Genomic DNA, 23,036 nt, shown 5'->3' with positions numbered 1-23,036 from the left:
CATCCCCCTTACTGAAAAGGCAGCCATATAGGGTTATACACAGCCACAATACAAAGCAAAAATGATCCCCCCTCCCCATCCGGTTCAGCAGGCAGTACCACCTGCATAACACGACCCATTTAAGCAAATGGGGCCACGCCACAACTGCTTTGCAGCCCTGCACGATGGGATTTTGGGGGTTAAAACAGACAGTGGGAAGCAACACAACATCTGTCAAACGCCCTCTGAAAAGCGATCCACTGCAGATCACTTCTCAGAGGGCAAAGCTAGTGTAAACAAGCCCCCGGCAAACAAGTGTGTAATCAGCAGCGCTAATTATTCATATTCACGTCTGCGCTCAGAGTGGCCAATACATCTGTGCTGTACACACGTAAACAATTGCACAAACATTTACATGTACGCTCCATATGCAGGCCCTCAAACACTTTTTTTTTGCTTTACACTGAGGACCAATGTGAACCAGTGAGCATGGGCCAATAGAATACAATATTGTTGCGTTCAGATCCATACACTTTACAGATATGAACGCAGAGTATTGTGCGCTCGTGTGCCTGAGCCTTACTAATCATTTTTACTCAGTTGTATTATTATATAATCTGATGATGTACAGGCCGATTAAGGCATCAAAGCTCTTTTTCTAATTACAAGGCCGCGCCTGGTTCCAATTAGTCCTATGACAGCGTAGTATGGATGGCCCTCGTCACAGCGGGCCTCACATTATGCCCTAACAGTTCCAAATCTCCGAGATTTAAAACGAACGTGACTGAAATCTAGGAAGCCGTAGGTTTTAATTTGCCTCACCAGTAAGCAGTGTAGCAGCTATTTACATATGGAATTTTCTCCATCCTGTTTGAGCGTTCAGGAGGAGACCCTCACAGAAACGTTCTGTCAGATAAAACGGCCAATAAAGCCACAAGGCCCTGGAACTCCTGATTGCAGCAATGAGGCTGTGTAAACAAATCCCGCCATGTTACACATTGGAGCAGACACTAAATGAGTGAAGTGAAGGGACTGTTTATTGTAATACACAGAGCGGTCCCGTAGTCTCAGGATTATGAACGTGTGTCATCCTCAGTTTTACACACAACATCAGTGATGGCTGTCAAGGGGAACGATGGGCTACTGCAACCAGGGCCATAGATAAGGGGGTACCACCAGTCCTCCTGTACAGGGCCCAGGCCAGCAGGAGGGTCCAGGCAGCATGGGGAATCAGATGTGGGCAGGGAGGGAGATTGCTGGGGCAGAGGGGCAATTACCGGATCATTCCCCTGCATGGCTCTCTCTGCAGCACCTGAAACCTGGCTTCTTCTCCTCACCCTCCTGTTGGCTTTTAGCTTTAGCAGAGGGAGAAATACGAAGGATCAGTTCTAGTGATGCCCCCGCCACAACGATTACTCTCCCTGTGCACTATACCTTTTCCCCTGATGCCCAGACCCCCGTGTGCCCCCCCACCCACCCCCACAGCGCTGCTGGCTTCCCTCCTCTTCTTCTCGCTGGCAGCTGCAAGTACACAAAAGGTTCCTTCAAACTGAGAGTGGGGGACGGATTAATAATGGCTGATCGCCGCCATTACTAGTAAAAACAATAAAAAAAATAAAAAGTCCAAAAATGTATCCCATAGTTTGTAGATGCGATAATGTTTGCGCAAACCAATCAATATACACTTATTAGGATTTCTTTACCAAAAATATGTAGCAGAATACATATTGGCCTAAATTGATGAAGAAATTAGATTTTTTAAATTTTTTTTCATTGGATATGTTTTACAGCAGAAAGTAAAAAATATTAATTTTATTTTTCAAAATTGTCGGTCTTTTTTTGTTTATAGCGCAAAAAATAAAAATGCAGAGGTGATCAAATCCCACCAATAGAAAGCTCTATTTGTGGGTAAAAAAAAGACATAAATTTTATTTGGGTACAGCATGGCATGACCGTGCAATTGTCCGTTAAACTGCGTATCGCAAAAAATGGCCTGGTCATTAAGGGGGTAAATCCTTCCGGAGCTGAAGTGGTTAATACAATTATCTTTTGTATTTTCTATGTCAATAATCAGTGGGATGCCTCTCTGTATGAGATTATGTGGGACATGGAACTATCTCTCCCTATATAAATAAACCATATTATGGAGATGAGGACACCCTTCTGAGGAAGGGCATATCTCAATGGACTATATCCTGTTTATACATCGCACTGCATGCTGCTGTGATATATTCTATAGACCGCGGCCTCTCACTGTCCTGACTTCACATTGCTCTGTCCTGCAGGAAAGTTTTCTCAATCAGAACTCCGAACTTGTTTTGTGTAACTCATTACAATTGAAATGTAAGACAAGACACCATTCCCACTCTACCTATTACTTATTACATTTTACTCATTAGTTCTTGTTATAGAATGATAAACCCAATATCTCATCATTTGTTTATCACTCAGGGACTCCATTGGTATTTTTTTTCTATCGTTGCTCCCGCTTTGTTCCCATCCCTCTGTCTTGGGGGTCTCACTCTGCTTGCAGCATTTTTCTATATTCATAGTAAATTATAAAATCCAGGAGGCAGAGGAAGACCCCCTTGGTAACCCTAGAATAGTCAAATGGGGTCCTTGAGAGATTCAGGGCCAAATTATATCCATGCATTGCAGGAATGCACCTGGTAATGTGTGGCCGAACACAATATTCCCAACGCACACGTTCCTTAGGGTCCTTTCACGCGAGCGGTGCGCCCGGCGGACTCCGTTTTGCTCAGCGGGGATCTCCCCGCTGAGCAGGGCAGGTGGATGACAGCTCCATCTCAGCTTACTTTGCAGAGACGGAGCGGTCAGATCCCCGCTCTACTCTATGAGAGATTGGATGAACACGACCGCCTGTCCATTTTCATCCAATCCTATTTGATCCGATCCTCCAGATGGAAGGAAAATAGGGTTTCCATCCGTCTGGATTTCACGGACTGGATTGGAACGGATCGCATAGCAGCGAGTGTCAGCGGAGATGTCTTCGCTGACATCTGCTGCTCCATAGGGGTGCATGGAGAATACGATCAGGTCCGCCTGTACAGTGTGCACATCCCTACTGTGTTATATTAAAGAAGAGAAGGGGAGGTGTTCTGTAGCCCTAACACATTTCCAGTCCGTAGGTAACAACCCTGCTCTTCCATAGATACAGTGCAGTGAATGGGTGTTGTCACCCAGCCACAAAAAGTGTGTTACAGGCTGGATCCCCAGGTAGAAATAAAGGGGGGAAAAGCCTAAAAAAGAAAAAGAATGCAGCCACCACATTTCAAAACTGCTCAGCTGCAATATATTTTATACATTTTTTGTTCTTTGGTGTAAATATAGTTTACAATCTTACCTAGATAGCTGTCATCGTAGGTTGAGTCAGCGACTTTGGTCCTTCTTTCTCCAGCCACTTCCCGCATAATATCCCTGAAGGAATAACCCTTAATGATTTCTGCAACGCTGACACTGAAAACTTGTCCTGAAATCAAAAAATAACTATTTCAATAAAACGTTAATAAAAATAATCTGTTTTACTTAAATTAATACAGAAAAAAAAATAGACCACTTCCTGCTGCAAAAATCAGGTTCGTTACCTAGAGGCATGCAAGTCTGGGCGTAGGCCAAAGTCTCGGCTTTGTCTGCTACCCTACCCCGGACACAGCTGCCTGTTTAAAGCTAGCTTGGGTGAAGTCAGGGCAGTCCATCTAGTTGGATAATTAATGTCCCGGCTTGAACTATCATGTTCATACATAGTGGATCATTCTATTGTATAGGCTCAATATTGAATTGAACTGGAAGATAGTGATGTCCCCAGGGATAATGGAGTGCCCTGTAGTGCCACTGAAATCACTCCTTTTATTCATCTGATGGGTCTTGTTCTTGGGTATCCAAGGCATGATAACAAACTCACAGCTTAAAATATTTTGTAACAAACAAAGTAGGCTAGGCTTAAGGCCCATACACACGATAAGATATTCGGAAGTAAAGTTCGTCTGACGAGCGACCTGACGATTTTCGGATCGTTAGTTGCCTTTGGTTCAGTGCTTTCGACAGGCGATTACAAATTTTCCCGAAGACAAAAGCTGAATGTGTAGGCTATAACATTTTTATTGTGTGCGAACACAACGTCCGATTTTTGTTTAATTAGCACAGTTTTTGTCCGAGAAAAATCGTAGGAGCAAGACTACGCATGCTCGGAAATGAAAGAATGCATACAAAACAATTCAACACTTCACTTCTGAACTTGAATTCTGTCGTACGAGTCCTCTTCCACTCCTCCATGAGGACATCACGGATCTGGTGGATGTTAGAGACCTTGCACTCCTCCATCTTCCATTTGAGGATGCCCAACAGATGCCCAACAGATGCCCAATAGGTTTTAGGTCTGGAGACATGCTTGGCCAGTCCATCACCTTTACCCTCAGCTTTTTTAGCAAGGCAGTGGTCATCTTGGAGGTGGGTTTGGGCTCTTTATGTTGGAATGCTGCCCTGCGGCCCAGTTCCTGAAGGGAGGGGATCATGCTCTGCATCAGTATGTCACAGTACATGTTGGCATTCATGGTTCCCTCCATGAACTGTAGCTCCCCAGTGCTGGCAGCACTCATGCAGCCCCAAACTATGACACTCCCACTAGTATGTTTGACTGTAGGCAAGACACACTTGTCTTTGTACTGCTCACCTGGTTGCCACCACACACGCTTGACACAATCCGAACCAAATAAGTTTATCTTGGTCTCATCAGACCACAGGACATGGTTCCAGTAATCCATGTCCTTAGTCTGCTTGTCTTCAGCAAACTGTTTGCGAGCTTTCTTGTGCATCATCTTTAGAAGAGGCTTCCTTCTGGGATGACAGGCTTGCAGACCAATTTAATGCAGACCAATTTGATTCAGTGTGCGACGTATGGTCTGAGCCCTGACAGGCTGACCCTCCACCCCTTCAACCTCTGCAGCAATGCTGGCAGCACTCATACGTCTATTTTCCAAAGACAAGCTCTGGATATGACGCTGAGCACATGCACTCATCTTTTTTAGTTGACCATGGCGAGTCCTGTTCTGAGTAGAACCTGTCCTGTTAAACCACTGTATTTTCTTGGCCACCATGCTGTAGCTCAGTTTCAGGGTCTTGGCAATCTTCTTATAGCCTAGGCCATCTTTATGTAGAGCAATAATTTTATTTTTCAGACACTCAGAGGGTTCTTTGCCATGAGGGGCCATGTTGAACTTCCAGTGACCAGTATGAGAGAGTGAGAGCGATAACACCAAATTTAACACACCTGCTCCCCATTCACACCTAAGACCTTGTAACACTAATGAGTCACATGACACCGGGGAGGGAAAATGGCTAATTGGGCCCAATTTGGACATGGTCACTTAGGGGTGTACTCACTTTTGTTGTCAGCGGTTTAGACATTAATGGCTGTGTGTTGAGTTATTTTGAGGGGGCAGCAAATTTACACTGTTATATAATCTGTACACTGACTACTTTACATTCTAGCAAAGTGTCATTTCAAGCGCTGTTTTTGGCCTTTTTTATAAGACCATTCATTTTCAGTATACCCTTTATCCTACAGCAGCTGCTTATTCATCTATTTTTAGGCACATAGGTTATTTGCACATATAACCTCCACACTATAATCCCTTGGCACGTGGAATATACTTTGTATATTTTCTACACACACTAATTTCTTCAGTGTTGTAACATGAAAAGATATAATTAAATATTTACAAAAATGTGATACTCGCTTTTGTGAGATACTGTATATATATATATATATATACACACACACACATACATACAGCAGGTGTGAATGCAACCTAATTCTAAATTCTGGGTGAAGTATTCCATTAAATGCGTTTCATGTTCACACAGTGCCCTGTCTCTGCTAGGGTTGCCACCTCATCCCTTTAAAACCAAACACTTATAATTTACACAGGTTCTGTGGCTTATTAAGGTGGTAATTAAATTATTTTAGTGCCTTGCCTGCATTAAATTGGCCCCAGAACCTGTGTGATTAATAAGTGTTTGGTTTTAAAGGGATGAGGTGGCAACCCTAGTCTCTGCACACCCTTTTGGTTTTGTTTATTCGCTTTTTATTCCAAAATTTCCTTTACAGTTCAGCCAATTAACTAACATGACCTGTTTTAATGGGAGCCGTCTATATACCTCCCATCTGTTTTCCTTTTATGACCGGAAATCTATAAAGCGCTACAAAAAAAAAAAAAAACGCTATCGTAGTCAGCAGACCTACGTAGGGTTAGAATATGATGATTGGACCCTACAGGTGGAAGTAATAAGGCATCGTTAATGAAGGACATCATCTAAACTGATTTTATTTCAGTCAGTTTGGCTCAGAAATATTATGGCGTGCATCCTACAGTTACAATTCATATCGCTGCCGACAAATAAAATCAAGTTTAATCCAGAATACAGAGGGACGGGTTATACGGTTCAAAAAACAAGCAAATCTGCTGACTAAACACACTTTATTTTGTTTTATGGGCAACATGTGGCATGATCAAACCAACAGAATACTTGATTAGAATGGAGGGGATTAAATAAATAAAGGTACATACAACTCAGGGAACTTTCTTATATTTTAATTATAATTGTTAAAGCTGAACTCCAGCCTCAGTCTTGCACAGTTGTAAAAGCTCCTCTCCTGTACCGTTTTACAAATATTGAAATACCTTGATGTATGGACAGGACCGCTGATAAGGCAGTACAGCCAGCCCTCCAGTACCGGGCCCTGGCCCCATCAGTTCAGAAGGAGGGCCTGAGCACCTGCAGAGCGGATCCCCCTGCACCACTGATGGCTTTCTACCTCCGGATGCTCTGCAAGGGGATTGGATTTAGTATCTGCACCCCCTTCCCCCTGCTGTCCAGGTCCTCCTGTGTGCCCCCCCCCCCCCACAGCACTGCTGGCTTCCCTCCTCTCCTCTCCCACTGACAGCTGCTGAGGGCACAAAGGGGAGGGGTTTCAGGATTGAGAGCTGGGGCTGGTAAATATGCCATATTTACCGGCCTCTTCCTTTCCTGAATGAACACAGTGAGCGATCAGTTCTGATTGCTTCTGTGTTCATTCATCACAGAAGCATAGGTAACTGTGTTTAGTTTGCTTCAGTTTATGAACTGGGCAACGACATGGCAAATGAGGTTTAATGTGGAGAAGTGTAAGGTTTTGCACTTGGGGACTAAAAACATAAAAGCACAATACACTTTAGGGGGGGAACTCCTGGGGGAATCAAAAATGGAGAAAGATCTGGGAGTCTTGGTTGATGATAGATTAGGCAATAGCATGCAATGTCAAGCGGCAGCTGCCAAAGCCGGCAGAATATTAGCATGCATAAAAAAAGGGATGTATTCTAGAGATAAGACTATAATCCTTCTACTTTATAAAACTCTGGTCCGACCACATCTGGAGTACTCTGTCCAGTTCTGGTCACCAGTCCTCAGGAAGGATGTGTTGGAGCTGCAGAGAGTCCAGAGAAGGGAAACTAAACTAATTAGGGGATTGGAGGACCTTAATTATGAATTAAATCGCTTGATTTATTCTCCCTGGAGAAGAGACGCCTGAGAGGGGACATGATCGCAATTTATAAATATCTCAATGGTGATCTCAGCATAGAAAAAAAGCTATTCAGTCATTTTTTCGGCGTGGGGCTACCCTCACATTCCATACCAGACCCGAAGGGCCTGGTTTGGAACCTGGGGTGGAACCCCACGCCGTTCTTTCCCCATTTTGGTGTGGAGTTCCCCCTCAAGATTCTCACAGCGCAAGTCGCACCGCAAGTCGGATCATCCTGACTTGTGATGCGCCATCCATTCAAATCAATAGGCTCCCATAGGGAACCATTGATTTTGAATGGAAGAAAAAAAAACGTATAACGTGGCTTAACGCACGTTAAGCAACGTTATTCAGTCTTTAGCAGCGTCAGATGTTTTTACAGCTTGACGCTGCAGCTCCAGAACGCACTGGTCCTGTTTTTTTTTTTGCAGCTATTAAACGCCTATGCCACTTGGAGCTCCTAAAAGCTCTATGTGTGCATGAGGCCATAGAATAACATGGATGGGCGTTCTGCAGCTGCAAAAATAAATGTCTGACGCTACTAACAGCAGCTCCAAAAACGTCCAGTGTGCATGGGGGCCTATACTTTACTAGATATTTACTGTTTTGATATATTTATATCGTCTTTGAAAACGCCGTTGAGGGCGAAACACGTTGACGTATCGTTGACGTATCGTCACTTCCGGTAAAGCACTTCCTGGTCATACAGTGGAACGCACGCCAATTGCGGCGTCCACGATCTGTGTGACTAATGCGATACCATTCATTTTTTTTGTGAGTATGTTTTAAGACCCTTAATTTGGCAATACATTTTTAAATACATCCTTCACTATGTGCGGTCCTTTTATATTTACATTTTAATGGTGGATACGGAGGAGGATCATACCCACTTCTATCCGAGGGTATATGAATACACCGAGTGATAGTCCATGAAAGGAGGCTCTGTGCAGCATATACTTCAAGCGCTAACAATCTGGCATTGTGGTGAGTGGGGATCCAAGAGGGGTCACCATCACCTTGGAGCACCTTTAAGTAATTTATTTCTGCACTTGAGCACTTTATTCGGATTTTTTCACTTATTTCAAAAGACTATTTATTTCACATATATCAGTAAATATTGATATGTTGTTTTTATATGCTAGCGCTGCTTAATTTTGGTTTTATATATTTATATCTGTTTTATTATTGTTTAGTGCTGCACCTCTACTATACAGCCAGGAAACTAGCATTTTTCTCCTGAAGGCTTCCTTTAATGACAATACTATGAAGATTAGATTTCCTGCTTTAGCAATCGCTCCATCTCAAGGAGTAAATGTGTCTCTTGTGTCCACTTTTTAAACATACTCTGTATTTCTTCAAATATGCTTTCCATCACACTCCGCAGAACAGGCCAACCAAACAGCTCCAACAGCTGAAGAAGACCAGGCCAAACAGATTTCTGTAAATAAGACTGTATTAAAGGGATTTCAATGGACACGAGATGCTCTGTCTTATGGCTGTCAGACTATTAATGGAACTAATAGGACGGCTCTAGCTGAATGTTACATAAATACATAGTAACAAGAACCGTGTGAAAAGATGATTTTCTAAAGTTATTGCACTTATTCCAAATCCAGATATGACCTCACCTCCCCGGAATGCAAAAAAACTGGACAGCGGGATTATACAAGACATGACATTCTGAAATGCGTGCAAATGGTGGTAAGAATGAGCGTCGCTGAATGTAACAAGTGATCAATGTCGTGCCGGATCCGGCTGCATCAATCTTACCTTGCCAGTAGAAGCTGCCAGGTCCTCCGAGAGCCAGGTCCCCATTCTAGACAGGAGACAAATTACATTCATTAATACTTTGCATGTGTAAACTGTCTGAGAGTTCCAAACTAAAGTGGCCCTGACAGTATTAGAGGAATGGGGCAGAAGAGACAGCTGAGAATAATATGCTACTGTTATATGTCACATCCAAGATGCTACAGTTGCTGGGCAACAGGAACAAAGAAAAGAAGGGGGACTTTCCAGCTAGAAGCCCTTAGATCTAAATTCTCACTGGATGACATTTCGTTTGCTTTGTGCATTATAACAATTGGCAAGTTTTTTTTCCCAAAAAATACAATTTTTCACTTTTGTGCACCTCAGTTCTACTGATCTCATCCAAACTCTTTCAACCGCATCTTGGCTTTCTTGTCCACAATGATGGACCATACCTGTTCAATATGTGTTGGCATGGTTCTTGCTTAAAGTGGTAAACCATACCAGTTCAATATGTGTTGGCATGGCTCCTGTCTACAATGCTTAACCATACCAGTTCAATATGTGTTGGCATGGCTCCTGTCTACAATGGTAAACCATACCAGTTCAATATGTGTTGGCATGGCTCCTGTCTACAATGGTAAACCATACCAGTTCAATATGTGTTGGCATGGCTCCTGTCTACAATGCTTAACCATACCAGTTCAATATGTGTTGGCATGGCTCTTGTCTACAGTGGTGGACCGTACCTGTTCAATATGTGTTGGCATGGCTCTTGTCTACAGTGGTGGACCGTACCTGTTCAATATGTGTTGGCATGGCTCTTGTCTACAATGGTGAGAACCATACCGGTTCAATATGTGTTGGCATGACTCTTGTCTACAGTGGTGGACCATACCTGTTCAATATGTGTTGGCATGGCTCTTGTCTACAATGGTGGACCATACCTGTTCAATATGTGTTGGCATGGTTCTTGTCTACAATGGTGGACTATATCTGTTTAATATGTGTTGGCATAGCTTTTGTAGTATCCATCCAGGATGCATGTGACAACACAGAAGCACAACTTAGAGAAAGTTGTCGCCTCAAACAATGTCTGAATGAGGATTTTCATTGCATAATCATTAGGTATTCTTAAGGCCTTGTTGACACAGGACAATTCCATGATGTGCGGAGCCATATCTTGCCTGCACAGGGATGTACAGGTGTTGCGTGCATCCACATGCTGGTTTCCATTGCTTTCTATTATGACACACAGCTTCACAAACACGGCTGCTGTGCCCCAATATGACATCCGTGTGGGTACGGGTCCCTAAACCCATCCTGTGTGTGTTCGGGGATTCGCACATCATATCCATGCAGCTGTGTGTCCTAATAGATAACAATAGGATGCCGGCATGGGGATGCACGCAACACCTGTGCAGCCCCGTCCCGACAAAGCATTGCCCTGCACAAGGCACGCATGGAATAGTGACATGTGAACGAGGCTTTAGTTGAAGGCTTCAGGTTTATTAAGATTGAAAACAACCTCATGTTAGAGATTAAATGAAAGCTTATTGACTGGGTTTATAGCCATCATGACTGAACTTTGCCATCCACCCAAGCCATTTAGAATAATTTCCACTAAAATTAGGTACCAAACATGCCAAGATTTAAAATTGCGCATGCCTATGAAATGGCGACAAACTACAGTACTAAAAATTATCCATGGGTGACACTTTAAAAGCCTTTACAGGTTACAGGTAATGCCGCTGCTGCAGGTAAGTGCACTAGTCTCGGGGGGGGGGGGGGGGGGGCGGCTTGGCACGCTGGTCACTGTGCATTGAATGGGGGCACAATGATCTCTGCATTGAAGGGGGCACGCTGGTCACTGTGCATTGAATGGGGGCACGATGATCTCTGCATTGAAGGGGGCACGCTGGTCACTGCATTGAAAGGGGGCACGCTGGTCTCTGCATTGAAGGGGGGCACGCTGATCTCTGCATTGAAGGGGGGCACGCTGGTCACTGCATTGAAGAGGGGCACGCTGGTCACTGCATTGAAAGGGGGCACGCTGGTCTCTGCATTGAAGGGGGGCACGCTGATCTCTGCATTGAAGGTGGGCACGCTGGTCACTGCATTGAAAGGGGGGCACACTGGTCTCTGCATTGAAAGGGGGGCACACTGGTCACTCTGCATTGAAGGGGGGAACGCTGGTCACTCTGCATTGAAAGGGGGCACGCTGGTCTCTCTGCATTGAAAGGGGGCACGCTGGTCACTGTGCATTGAAAGGGGGCAAGCTGGTCACTCTGCATTGAAAGGGGGCACGCTGGTCTCTCTGCATTGAAAGGGGGCACGCTGGTCTCTCTGCATTGAAACGGGGCAAGCTGGTCTCTCTGCATTGAAAGGGGGCAAGCTGGTCTCTCTGCATTGAAAGGGGGCACGCTGGTCACTCTGCATTGAAGGGGGCATGCTGTGGTCACTCTGCATTGAAGGGGGCATGCTGTGGTCAGTCTGCATTGAAAGGGGGCACACTATACGTTAACTACTGTAGGCCCCTTTCACACTTTTGTGACCTCAAATTCACGCAATTTTTTACAGCGTTTTTTGCCGCAAAGCAATGTCTATTACATTTTTCTGTTTGCACTCTATCTCTATCCAAAACTAAAACAAAACAAAAGTAAAAGTTTTTGGCTTTGGATACACTTTAGGTCAACATTTCTCCTTTCATAATAATGTGACTTTTGGGACTATTTGAGTAAACCATCTTTTTTTTTCAGTTTAGGTTCTTCAAGAGCTTCAAATTGTATCAGTTGAAGATTTTTCTGTATAAAACATATTTAATTACTCTACAGTCCATCAAAAAGACTAAAAAACATAAAGATATTAAAAAATAACCAGAGCCAAACCATGGGGATCATTTGTAAAGCTCCGTTTGGCATATTTAACCAATCTATGTTGCACAAGCAGAAGAAAATAGAAAAAGCTATACATTACGGCTGACACGTAATATAAATATGTTGTAGATAACTGCTGTTAATGTTCTGCTTATTCTGTCTCTGAGTTAAATATTTTCAGAACAGAGCCAAAGGATGTTGCAGCTGAGAAATTTCAGTGTCACCGGCAGCTGCTGAGCATGAAAACATTTTTCCCCCAATGATAAAAAAACCTCTGCTCAAGGATTTTCAGAAATTGTTTAACTTTATCAGCTAGTTAGTAAATGTTTATGTATTACACAGCTATCAGCAAAGCAAGTCAAGTGGACAGAGTTACAATGTATCACTTGAGAACCTCTTTGTTCCAAAGCAATGGTCTCCAAACTGAGGCCACTCGCTTGCTTTTATCTGGCTCTTGTGGAACTGTCCATCCCTCTAATGTGAGGCATTATTCCTCCCTATGATACCAATGATGGGGCACTATTCCTTCCACTGACACCAATGATGGGGTACCATTCCTTCCACTGACACCAATGATGGGGCACTATTCCTTCCACTGAAATCAATGGTGGGGCACTATTCCTTCCACTGACCCCAATGATGGGGCACTATTCCTTCCACTGACGCCAATGATGGGGCACAATTCCTCCTACTGATGCCAATGATGGGTCACTATTTCTTCCACTGACATCAATGGTGGGGCACTATTCCTTCCACTGATGCCAATGATGGGGCACAATTCCTCCTACTGATGCCAATGATGGGTCACTATTTCTTCCACTGACATCAATGATGAGGCACTATTCCTTCGACTGAGACCAATGATGGGGCAGTATTCCTCCAACTGAAACCAATGATGGGGCACTATTACTTCCACTGACACCAATGATGGGGCACTATTCACCTACTTAAACCAATGATGGGGCACTATTACTTCCACTGACACCAATGATAGGGCACTATTCCTCCCAAGGACACCAATGATGGGGCACTATTCCTTCCACTGACACCAATGATGGGGCACTATTCCTTCCACTGACATCAATGGTGGGGCACTATTCCTTCCACTGACCCCAATGATGGGGCACTATTCCTTACACTGACGCCAATGATGGGGCACAATTCCTCCTACTGATGCCAATGATGGGTCACTATTCCTACCACTGACATCAATGGTGGGGCACTATTCCTTCCACTGATGCCAATGATGGGGCACAATTCCTCCTACTGATGCCAATGATGGGTCACTATTCCTTCCACTGACATCAATGATGAGGCACTATTCCTTCCACTGACATCAATGGTGGGGCACTATTCCTTCCACTGACCCCAATGATGGGGCACTATTCCTTACACTGACGCCAATGATGGGGCACTATTCCTTCCACTGACGCCAATGATGGGGCACAATTCCTCCTACTGATGCCAATGATGGGTCACTATTCCTACCACTGACATCAATGGTGGGGCACTATTCCTTCCACTGATGCCAATGATGGGGCACAATTCCTCCTACTGATGCCAATGATGGGTCACTATTCCTTCCACTGACATCAATGATGAGGCACTATTCCTTCGACTGAGACCAATGATGGGGCACTATTCCTTCCACTGACACCAATGATGGGGCACTATTCACCTACTTAAACCAATGATGGGGCACTATTACTTCCACTGACACCAATGATAGGGCACTATTCTCCTACTCATACCAATGATGGGGCACTATTTCTTCCACTAGACATCAATGGTGGGGCACTATTCCTTCCACTGACACCAATGATGGGGCACTATTCTCCTACTTAAACCAATGAAGGGGCACTATTCCTTCCACTGACACCAAAGATGGGGCACTATTCCTTGCACTGACATCAATGATGGGGCACTATTCCTTCTACTGACACAAATGATGGGCACTATTCTCCTACTGACACCAATGATGGGGCACGATTACTTCCACTGACACCAATGATGGGGCACTATTACTTCCACTGACACCAATGATGGGGCACTACTCTTCCTACTTTCTTGAACTTGAAAAGGGACAGTAGGGGAAGGGGAAAACTGGAAGGACAAAGTGGTGGCACAACAGTAGGGCAAAAAATGGGATCGGTTTACAGGGCCAATGAATCTCTATGTAAGGTTGGTGAAAAAGTTCTATACATATGGAAGAAACCTATACATGGGGACCAAATATTGTCAAACGTACTCGGAGAATTGGTTTGTTGTGCTGTAAGATTTTCAAAACATTGTATGAGACAATAAAGTGAAAAATCATTGGAAGGAGAGTGCAGAAATGCGCTATTGCTAAAGTAATTTAAAGGGTAAGTCCACTTTTGTGGGTAAAAAAATTAATAGAGCATATACAATTGTGACACAAATCAGATTGTGATTCAATGCTTTTAAAAATTACCTTTCCTTTTCAATCTGCAGCCACTGTAATTCTCTGTAAAATGCAATGCATTATGGCTGCCTGGAGGTGTTCTATACATAGATTGTGTACAGAACGCCCCCTATAGACATCATTTCCTGCTTGTGGGATTGGCTCACTGATTTTCCCAGAAGTCTGCACTAAGATACAAATCAGATTTTGTGCACCCCCTACAACAAAAATTGCATTTTTGGTGAGCTACATCCAGGAAATCATGTCTAAAGGAATGCAGACTCTGCAGTTCTCTTTATTAGAGCCCTGCAGGTGCAGCAACTAATTGATAATTATAAAACCTCTCCCATACAGATTCGCTGAGCACATGAACACATACAAACATGTATTTCCCCAGAATAACAAAATGTAGGAATCTGCAACAAAGTTTGTTACAATCTTTGCAATGTACATAGAATACCAAGAGGGGAATATTTTTTTTCTCAATAAAAGTGGAGTTCATCCTTTAATTTCTCTGGGGTGAATCCCTGTGGCTTTTCATTCAGCAGGGCATCAAAACGGTTCTTCTGGAGAGGAAAACCCAAACACCCGTGGATCTGCCACAATAATTTTGACCAAATCTGCAGCTTATTAAAATATAAGCCGGGGATCCTGTAATGAAGGTCCTCATTCAGGCACTTCCTATTTTAGGGTGACAACATTCTGTCTCTCTATTATGCCTTTCCTTTTTTTGTCCTGTCACAAAGCTTCTAACAAAGATTACAAGTGACCATTTCATTTCATTTTTACACATTATACAGTTATGGGCCACTATTTTTACCATCAGGAAACCCGCCCTGAGAAAAGTCATGCAGACATCTATGGAGTGCATGTAAACAGGAAGTGGCTGCAAAGAAGCTGCAGGAGATCAGTAGCACTGAAGTCAAACAAAACATTAAAGGTGAAAACAAGTATTCTATTTTTTTTTTTTTTAAATATCAATTGTTTTATGATGCCTTAACAAGCTAAGTGTCATTTAGTGAAGGCTTACATCTACTTTAAGAACAAAGTGTACCTCTAGCTCATACTTTTATTGTTTTGGGTAGAATGGGTGATGCATTAAGAACCTGTGTAAATGTTTACTTGTTGTCTCGGTCCTTGTTTGGGACATTCCTGTTTTGTTTCCACGATGAGGAAATGAAAGCCAATCTTTCCAAATGGGGTACAGGCAATAAAAACCCATGTATACAAAGACCAATAAGAGCGCCACACCAATGGATTAAGTGTCCAGAACCTTCAATAGGACAATATAAAACAGACAACATGCTTCATACCACTGATACCACTTCATACTATAATTTACATTTTGACAACCACTTCTTGTATTTTATATCTATCTTGTAGCCCTGAAAAAAACCTCTGAACTTGTTGAAATGCATTGGATCTACTATATTGTCTTGTTAAACGAACACCAATATTAAAATATTTTGGACTCTAATGGGATTATTTACTAAAACTGGAGAGTGCAAAATCTGGTGCAACTCTGCAAAGAAACCAATCAGCTTTCAGGTTTTATTGCCAAAGGTTACTTAAACAAGCTGAAGTAAGTAGCTGATTGGCTACCATGCACAGCTGCACCAGATTCTGAGTGCGCCAGTCTTAGTAAATCTACCCCTTCCTTCATTGCTCTGGCAGTTTTATTGGACTTATCAAAAATGGATTAAAAACTTTGGGTCCCCCAGTTTATTGGGGTGCATCACATGTGTTTAAGAGCAACCTCAATGGAGCCATTGCATCCCATATGAATTTAATTGACCTTCCCTAATTAAGACCCATTGATGAGTCAAATCTAGAACCTTGATCATATATGTTTCAGCAATCAAGACCTGACATACAATAGGTTCTAACCCTTCTCAGTGTGCCTCAAAGGTTATGTCATTGCTGGAATGTAAGTTGCTTGCTTGTAATTAAAGTGGAGTTCCACCCAAAAGGGGAAGCCCTGCTTGTTCGCACCCTCCCCCCTTCACTGTCACATTTGGCACTTTTTGGGGGGGATTGGGTACCTGGTTTGACTGGTACCTGCTCCCTCTTCCAGGTAATATCGCCAATCTACGACATTTTTCGCCCCTCATCCTTCCCCGCTGCCTTTTGGGACACACACAGGTCCCAGAAGACAATGGGGCCATTCAGAAAGCACAGCACAACTGGTGCTTACTTACAATGCCAGCGCCTGCACCCGAAGCCGATTGATGAATCAGCTCGGGGTGCGGACATCGCAAGATCCCTGGACAGGTAAGTGTCCTTATATTAAAAGTTAACAGCTACAGTATTTGCAGCTGCTGACTTTTAATTTTGTTTTTACAGACTGGGGCAACTCCGAAATTCAGCACCCTCCCAGTTAATGTAGGTTGCTAGGTAAATTTCGTTTGGCTCTTCTGTGATCAGTGGAGCAGGGGTTGATTGTTCTAGACTGCTCACTGTTTCACAGGCTGCTGGTCTGATTGCTTCCCCCTACAGTGGGGGGAAGAAAGTGAGAGCAGCCTGAATATTTATGGAGACCCAGCCAAGCCCTGGAGAGCTATGTCCTGTAGGTGGCTGGAGAGCATATAACCTAAAGCATAGAGCAGAGAGGTTGTTAAAACCTGGGTTCAGCCCTGTCAGAGAAATCCCCTATTTGCCCTTCTGGGAAGTCTGCTGGAGACACTGCTTGAAGGTAATCAAGGCTCCAGCTTTAGCCTAGGCTGGGGAGCCTACTCTCTAAAGACTGGGTTGTCTCTTTTATGGTCTGGAGAAGTACACTGGAGGATACCAGGTGGGGGCTGGATAGACGAGGATCCAGTGGTTGGTGGTATCGTGAGTCTGCGTCTCTCTCACTAAGAAGCACTCAGTGGATATCAGGTGGTGGCAGCTAATGATCCTGAGACCGTTTGTGGACTGACCCAAGTCATGTGCCCTTGAGACCATGTGCAGTTCTCAGTTCTACAAAGAAGCAGGTCCTAAGCATTTTCCCAGCAAGTAATAACTCTTTGGAAGTTCTCTGCCAGAACAGTGAGAAGAGTCCTCAGTTATTTGAGTTCTTTTGGGGTATCCCATGCTTCCCCCACACCTATCCAAGTTATATTCAGTAATAGAAATACCAAACATACCCCTAGACCCCAGTTTATTTGAGATGGTGAGAGAAAAGAAAATACCATGTGCCTGGTTGTGTGCGCACTTGTGTGAGGAAACGGGGCCGGTGGCTCCTTCGTGAATGCGATGCATTAGTAAAGATGTTCCATTTGGCTACTATCAACACTCTCTATGGAACAGAATATTTTTTTGTTCTGCAAGCCTTTGTTAAGCAGCAAGAAAAGCCTTTGATGGTGGCTGGGGCCCAAGTACTTATAGTATCAATACTGTACAGTATACAGAGCAATGGTCAATTGAGTAGCTATGTGCTATAGGAAGGCGATAAGGTTGGGGGGTAGGAACAAACTGTGGCCCTCCAGATGTTACAGAACTACAAGTCCCATCATGCCTCTGCCTTTTGGAGTCATGCTTGTAACTGTCATCTGTGCAATGCCTCATGGGACTTGTAGTTTGGAAACAGCTGGAGGGCTGCAGTTTGACACCTGTGAGCTAAGGCATTATTTAAAAGTTTAGATTGAGTGTTAAGGGGTCAGACAAGGAGAATATACTGTATATGGCCAGCCTTTCACTAGAAAATAAGACATTTATATAGTTACATAGTTACATAGTTACATAGTTACATAGTTACATAGTAGGTGAGGTTGAATAAAGACAATAGTCCATCCAGTTCAACCTGTGTAGGCATGTGTGGCTGTAATCATCTCCCATACCCCTGAATGTTCTGATCCTTGAGATGTAAGTCTAAGAGTCTTTTGAAAGCCACCATACTACCCGCAGAAACCACCTCTTGTGGTAGAGAATTCCACAATCTTGTTGCCCTAACAGTAAAGAACCCCCCGCGTTGCCTGAGGTTAAAACGCTTCTCCTCTAATCGCATTGTATGCCCTCGAGTCCTCATGCAATCCCTTCGAATGAACAGCTTTTTTTCTAAGCTGGGATCCCCATTAAGATATTTATAAATTGCTATCATGTCCCCCCTCAGACGTCTCTTCTCCAGGGAGAATAAATCGAGCGATTGTAGACGCTCTTCATAGTCAAGGTCCTCCAATCCCCTAATTAGTTTAGTTGCCCTTCTCTGGACTCTCTCCAGCTCCAACACATCCCTCCTGAGGACTGGCGACCAGAACTGGACGGAATACTCCAGATGCGGTCGGACCAGAGTTTTATAAAGTGGAAGGATTATAGTCTTATCTCTGGAATGCATCCCTTTCTTTATGCATGCTAATATTCTGTTGGCTTTGGAAGCTGCCGCTTGACATTGCATGCTGTTTCCTAATCTATCATCAACCAATACTCCCAGATCCTTCTCCATTTTTGATTTCCCCAAGGGCTCCCCTCCTAACGTGTATTGTGATTTTATGTTTTTAGTCCCCAAGTGCAAAACCTTACACTTCTCCACGTTAAACCTCATTTGCCATGTCGTTGCCCACTCTGTTATTTTGTCCAGGTCATTCTGCAGGATATCTGCTTCATGTTGTGAAGTTATTGCCCTGCCCAATTTTGTGTCATCTGCAAAAACTGATATCGAACTACTGATCCCGACCTCAATGTTGTTTATGAATAAATTGAACAAGGTTGGTCCCAGGACTGAGCCTTGGGGGACCCCGCTTACCACCTCAGACCAGTCTGAGTATGCGCTGTTTATTACTACCCTTTGGACCCGCCTTTTTAGCCAGTTCCGTATCCAAGAGCAAACCCTGCTATCGATACCTGCAGACCTTATTTTATAAATTAAGCGCTTGTGGGGAACTGTATCAAACGCCTTAGCGAAATCCAAGTACACCACATCCACTGGTCTCCCCCTATCTAGCTCACAGCTCACCTCCTCGTAGAATGTAAGGAGATTGGTTTGACAAGAACGCCCATTTGTAAACCCGTGCTGATTACTGCTGATGATGTTGTTGTCCTTAGCAAACTCTACAATATAGTCCCTTATCATCCCCTCCAGAAGTTTACATACTACTGATGTCAAACTGACAGGCCTATAATTTCCCGGGATATGCCTCTGGCCCTTTTTGAATATTGGAATCACGTTAGCTTTCTTCCAATCCCCTGGTACATCTCCTGTCCTAATACTGTCAGCAAAGATCAGGAACAGTGGTCTCGATATAACTTTACTGAGTTCCTTGAGTACTCTCGGATGTATGCCATCCGGTCCTGGTGATTTGTTTGTGTTAAGTTTATCCAGCCTTTCCCTGATTTCCCCCTCTGTTAGCCATGGTGGCAAGTCCTGTTTATTACTACTAACCATACAGTCATGGTCAGTGTACCCCTCCTTTTCCTGTGTAAAGACTGACGAGAAAAAAGCATTTAGCACGGTTGCTTTTTCAGTGTCCTCTGTAACCATCCTCCCATCATTGTTAATTATGTGTGCAATATGCTCTGCCTTAGTTTTTTTGCTGTTGATATATTTAAAGAATTTCTTTGGGTTTTTTTTACTATCCTCCGCTATTTGTCTCTCAAAGTTGATTTTAGCCATCTTGATTTCTTGTTTACTTTTCTTATTTGCCTCCTTGTATTGCTCGAAAGCCGATACTGTGCCCTCTGATTTATACTTCTTGAAGGCCAATTTTTTCCCCCTAATAAGTTTTATGACGCTACAGTTTAGCCAGCCAGGTTTGGCTTTGTCTCTTCTAAATTTATTTCCCATAGGAATGCACTGCAAGATGCCTTTGCCTAATATGTTCCTAAAGCATTCCCATTTTTCCTCTGTGGTCAGGGATCCCAGGGTTTGGTCCCAGTTTACCTTTTCCATCATTGAGTACAATTTTGGAAAGTTTGCCCTTCTGAAGTTTAGGGTTCTTATGTTCCCCACTTGTCTTGTTATGTTGTTATTTACACTAAATGTGATCATCCTGTGATCGCTAGAGCCCAGGTTGTCCTGGACTCCTACCTCCGAGATTATGTCTGGGTCATTAGTGAGCAATAGATCCAGGACTGCGTTTTCTCTGGTGGGGGAATCCACCAACTGTGACATGTAATTATCCAGTAAGGTTTCCGTGAATAGGCGGGCCTTCTGTGAGTGTGCAGTCCCCTCTTCCCAGTCAATGTCGGGGTAATTGAAGTCCCCCAATACGATGACTGATCCCAATTTTGCCACTTTACCCATTAGTGCTAAAAATTCCAGCTCTACCTCCTCCCCTTGGTTAGGTGGCCTATAGCAAACCCCCACAATTACTTTCCCCTTTTCTCCTTCCCTATGGAGTTCAACCCACACAGATTCTAAATCCATGCTCATCCCATCCGTAATGTCACTCCTTTCTGTCACCTTTATATTGTTCTTGACATAGAGACATACCCCTCCCCCTCTTTTTCCTACCCTGTCCTTCCGGTACACCGAATACCCTTGGATATTGGCCAGCCAGTCATGTGAGGGGTCGAACCAAGTCTCTGTTATTCCCACAAGGTCTATGTCCTCCTCATGTACTAACATTTCCAACTCATCCATTTTATTAGCTAGGCTCCTGGCATTAGCATATACACCTCTTAGTTTTAAGGAAGTTAAGCGCAATTGGCGGTTATGTTTATTCCTGTTTGGTCTGAGGTTCTCCCGCACAGACCTGCCAATTGACCTTGTGGACCTACTGTCGCTGCTGACCCTACAGCTGCCTTCAGTCCTCTGCTCCCTCCTGACTGACTCTACTTCTGAGCCCTCCCCCCCGTCTCCTAGTTTAAAAGCCCCTCCAACTTGGTGGCCATCTTTCTCCCCAAAAGAGCTGTACCGTCCCCATTAAGGTGCAGCCCATCCTTACTAAAGAGCCGGTAGCCGTCTGAGAAGTCAGCCCAGTTCTCCAGGAACCCAAACCCCTCCTTCCTACACCAATTCCTCAGCCACTTGTTAAGTTCCCTAATCTCCTTCTGCCTCTCTTGTGTGGCTCGAGGTACAGGCAGTATTTCAGAGAAAACCACCTTGGAGGTCCTTTTCCTCAATCTATTACCTAAGTCCCTGAAATCGTTCTTAAGGATCCTCCACCTACCTTTAACTTTGTCATTAGTGCCCACGTGCACCATGACCGCTGGGTCATCCCCAGCCCCGCACAACAATCTGTCTGCCAGATCTGCGATGTGCCGAACTCGGGCGCCCGGTAAACAGCAAACTGTTCGGTTCACGAGATCTTTTTTACAGATTTCCCTCTCTGTCCTCTTGATAATTGAGTCCCCCACTACCACAACCTTTCTAACCTTTCCTGAGTTACGGCCCCCCTTCTTCCTGGAGCCGTCCCTCCCCTGGCAGCTGGGGGAGGGTGCATGCTCCAGCTCTGCCACCCCTGAGCTGATATCCCCCTCAACCTGCAACTCGACAGATTTGTTAGGGTGTACCAACTCAGGATTGGCCTCCCTGGCTCTCGTCCCTCTACCCTTCCTAACAGTCACCCAGCTGCGTACCTCTGCTGCTTGCGTCTCCTCTGTTCCTCCCTCCTCTATGCTAGCCCCTACCAGCGCCTGATAGGTAATGTCCAAGCTCCTTTCCAGGTTGTTGATGCCACGCAGTGTTGCCACTGTGTTCTGTAGGTCCAGGATCTGGTCTACCAGAGCAACAAGTTGCTCACATCTTGCACAGCAGTATTCGTCCTCGAATGGTTCATCAAGGAACGCATACATGCAGCAAGAAGTGCACTGAGTGGCATCCGCAATCCTGTCGGACATTATTACCCACTACTCTATGGGGATATATTAACGAACTGCTCTTCCTAACCTACACTACCTCTAACTTCCCTGGTACTGAACCTGGGGTACTCACCAGTCGCTAATATACTAACCAGTCGCTAAGATACTCACCAGTCGCAAAGATCCAACAGACGCAAGATACTCACCAGTCGCAAAGATCCAACAGACGCAAAGATACTCACCAGTCGCAAAGATCCAACAGACGCAAAGATACTCACCAGTCGCAACGATACTCACCAGTCGCAACGATACTCACTAACCGCAACGATACTCACCAGTCGCAAAGATCCAACAGACACAAGATACTCACCAGTCGCAAAGATACTCACCAGTCGCAAAGATACTCACCAGTCGCAAAGATACTCACCAGTCGCAAGGATACTCACCAGTCGCAAGGATACTCACCAGTCGCAAAGATACTCACCAGTCGCAAAGAATCTCACCAGTCGCAAGATACTCACCCGATACACACCAGTTGCAAATATACTCACCAGTCGCAAGATGCTAACCCTCGCAAGATGCTAACCAGTCGCAAAATGCTCACTAGTCGCTAAGATACTCACCAGTCTCTAAAATACTCACGGTCGATAGTCAAGAGCGCCGTCGGTCGGTCGCAGAACAGTCTTGTCGGTCGCAGAACGGTCTTGTCGGTCGCAGA

The 23,036-nt window shown here is 44.3% G+C and overlaps 1 protein-coding gene across 1 annotated transcript in view; it reads right to left on the bottom strand.

Moving 5' to 3' along the window:
* Positions 1–23,036, bottom strand: part of ITGA8 (integrin subunit alpha 8) — a 278,907-nt gene that overhangs the window by 166,672 nt on the left and 89,199 nt on the right. The window contains exons 6-7 of the mRNA XM_082258730.1: positions 9,329–9,374; positions 3,344–3,469 (exon numbers count right to left, since the gene is read on the bottom strand). Of these exons, the coding sequence (XP_082114856.1) occupies positions 3,344–3,469; positions 9,329–9,374 (172 nt within the window). The remainder of the gene's footprint in view (positions 1–3,343; positions 3,470–9,328; positions 9,375–23,036) is intronic.

This window comes from Pelophylax lessonae (genome assembly GCF_965119305.1).
Source record: "Pelophylax lessonae genome assembly, chromosome: 5".
NCBI classification, from domain to species: Eukaryota; Metazoa; Chordata; class Amphibia; order Anura; family Ranidae; genus Pelophylax; species Pelophylax lessonae.
This window is presented reverse-complemented; position numbering and strand designations above follow the sequence as displayed.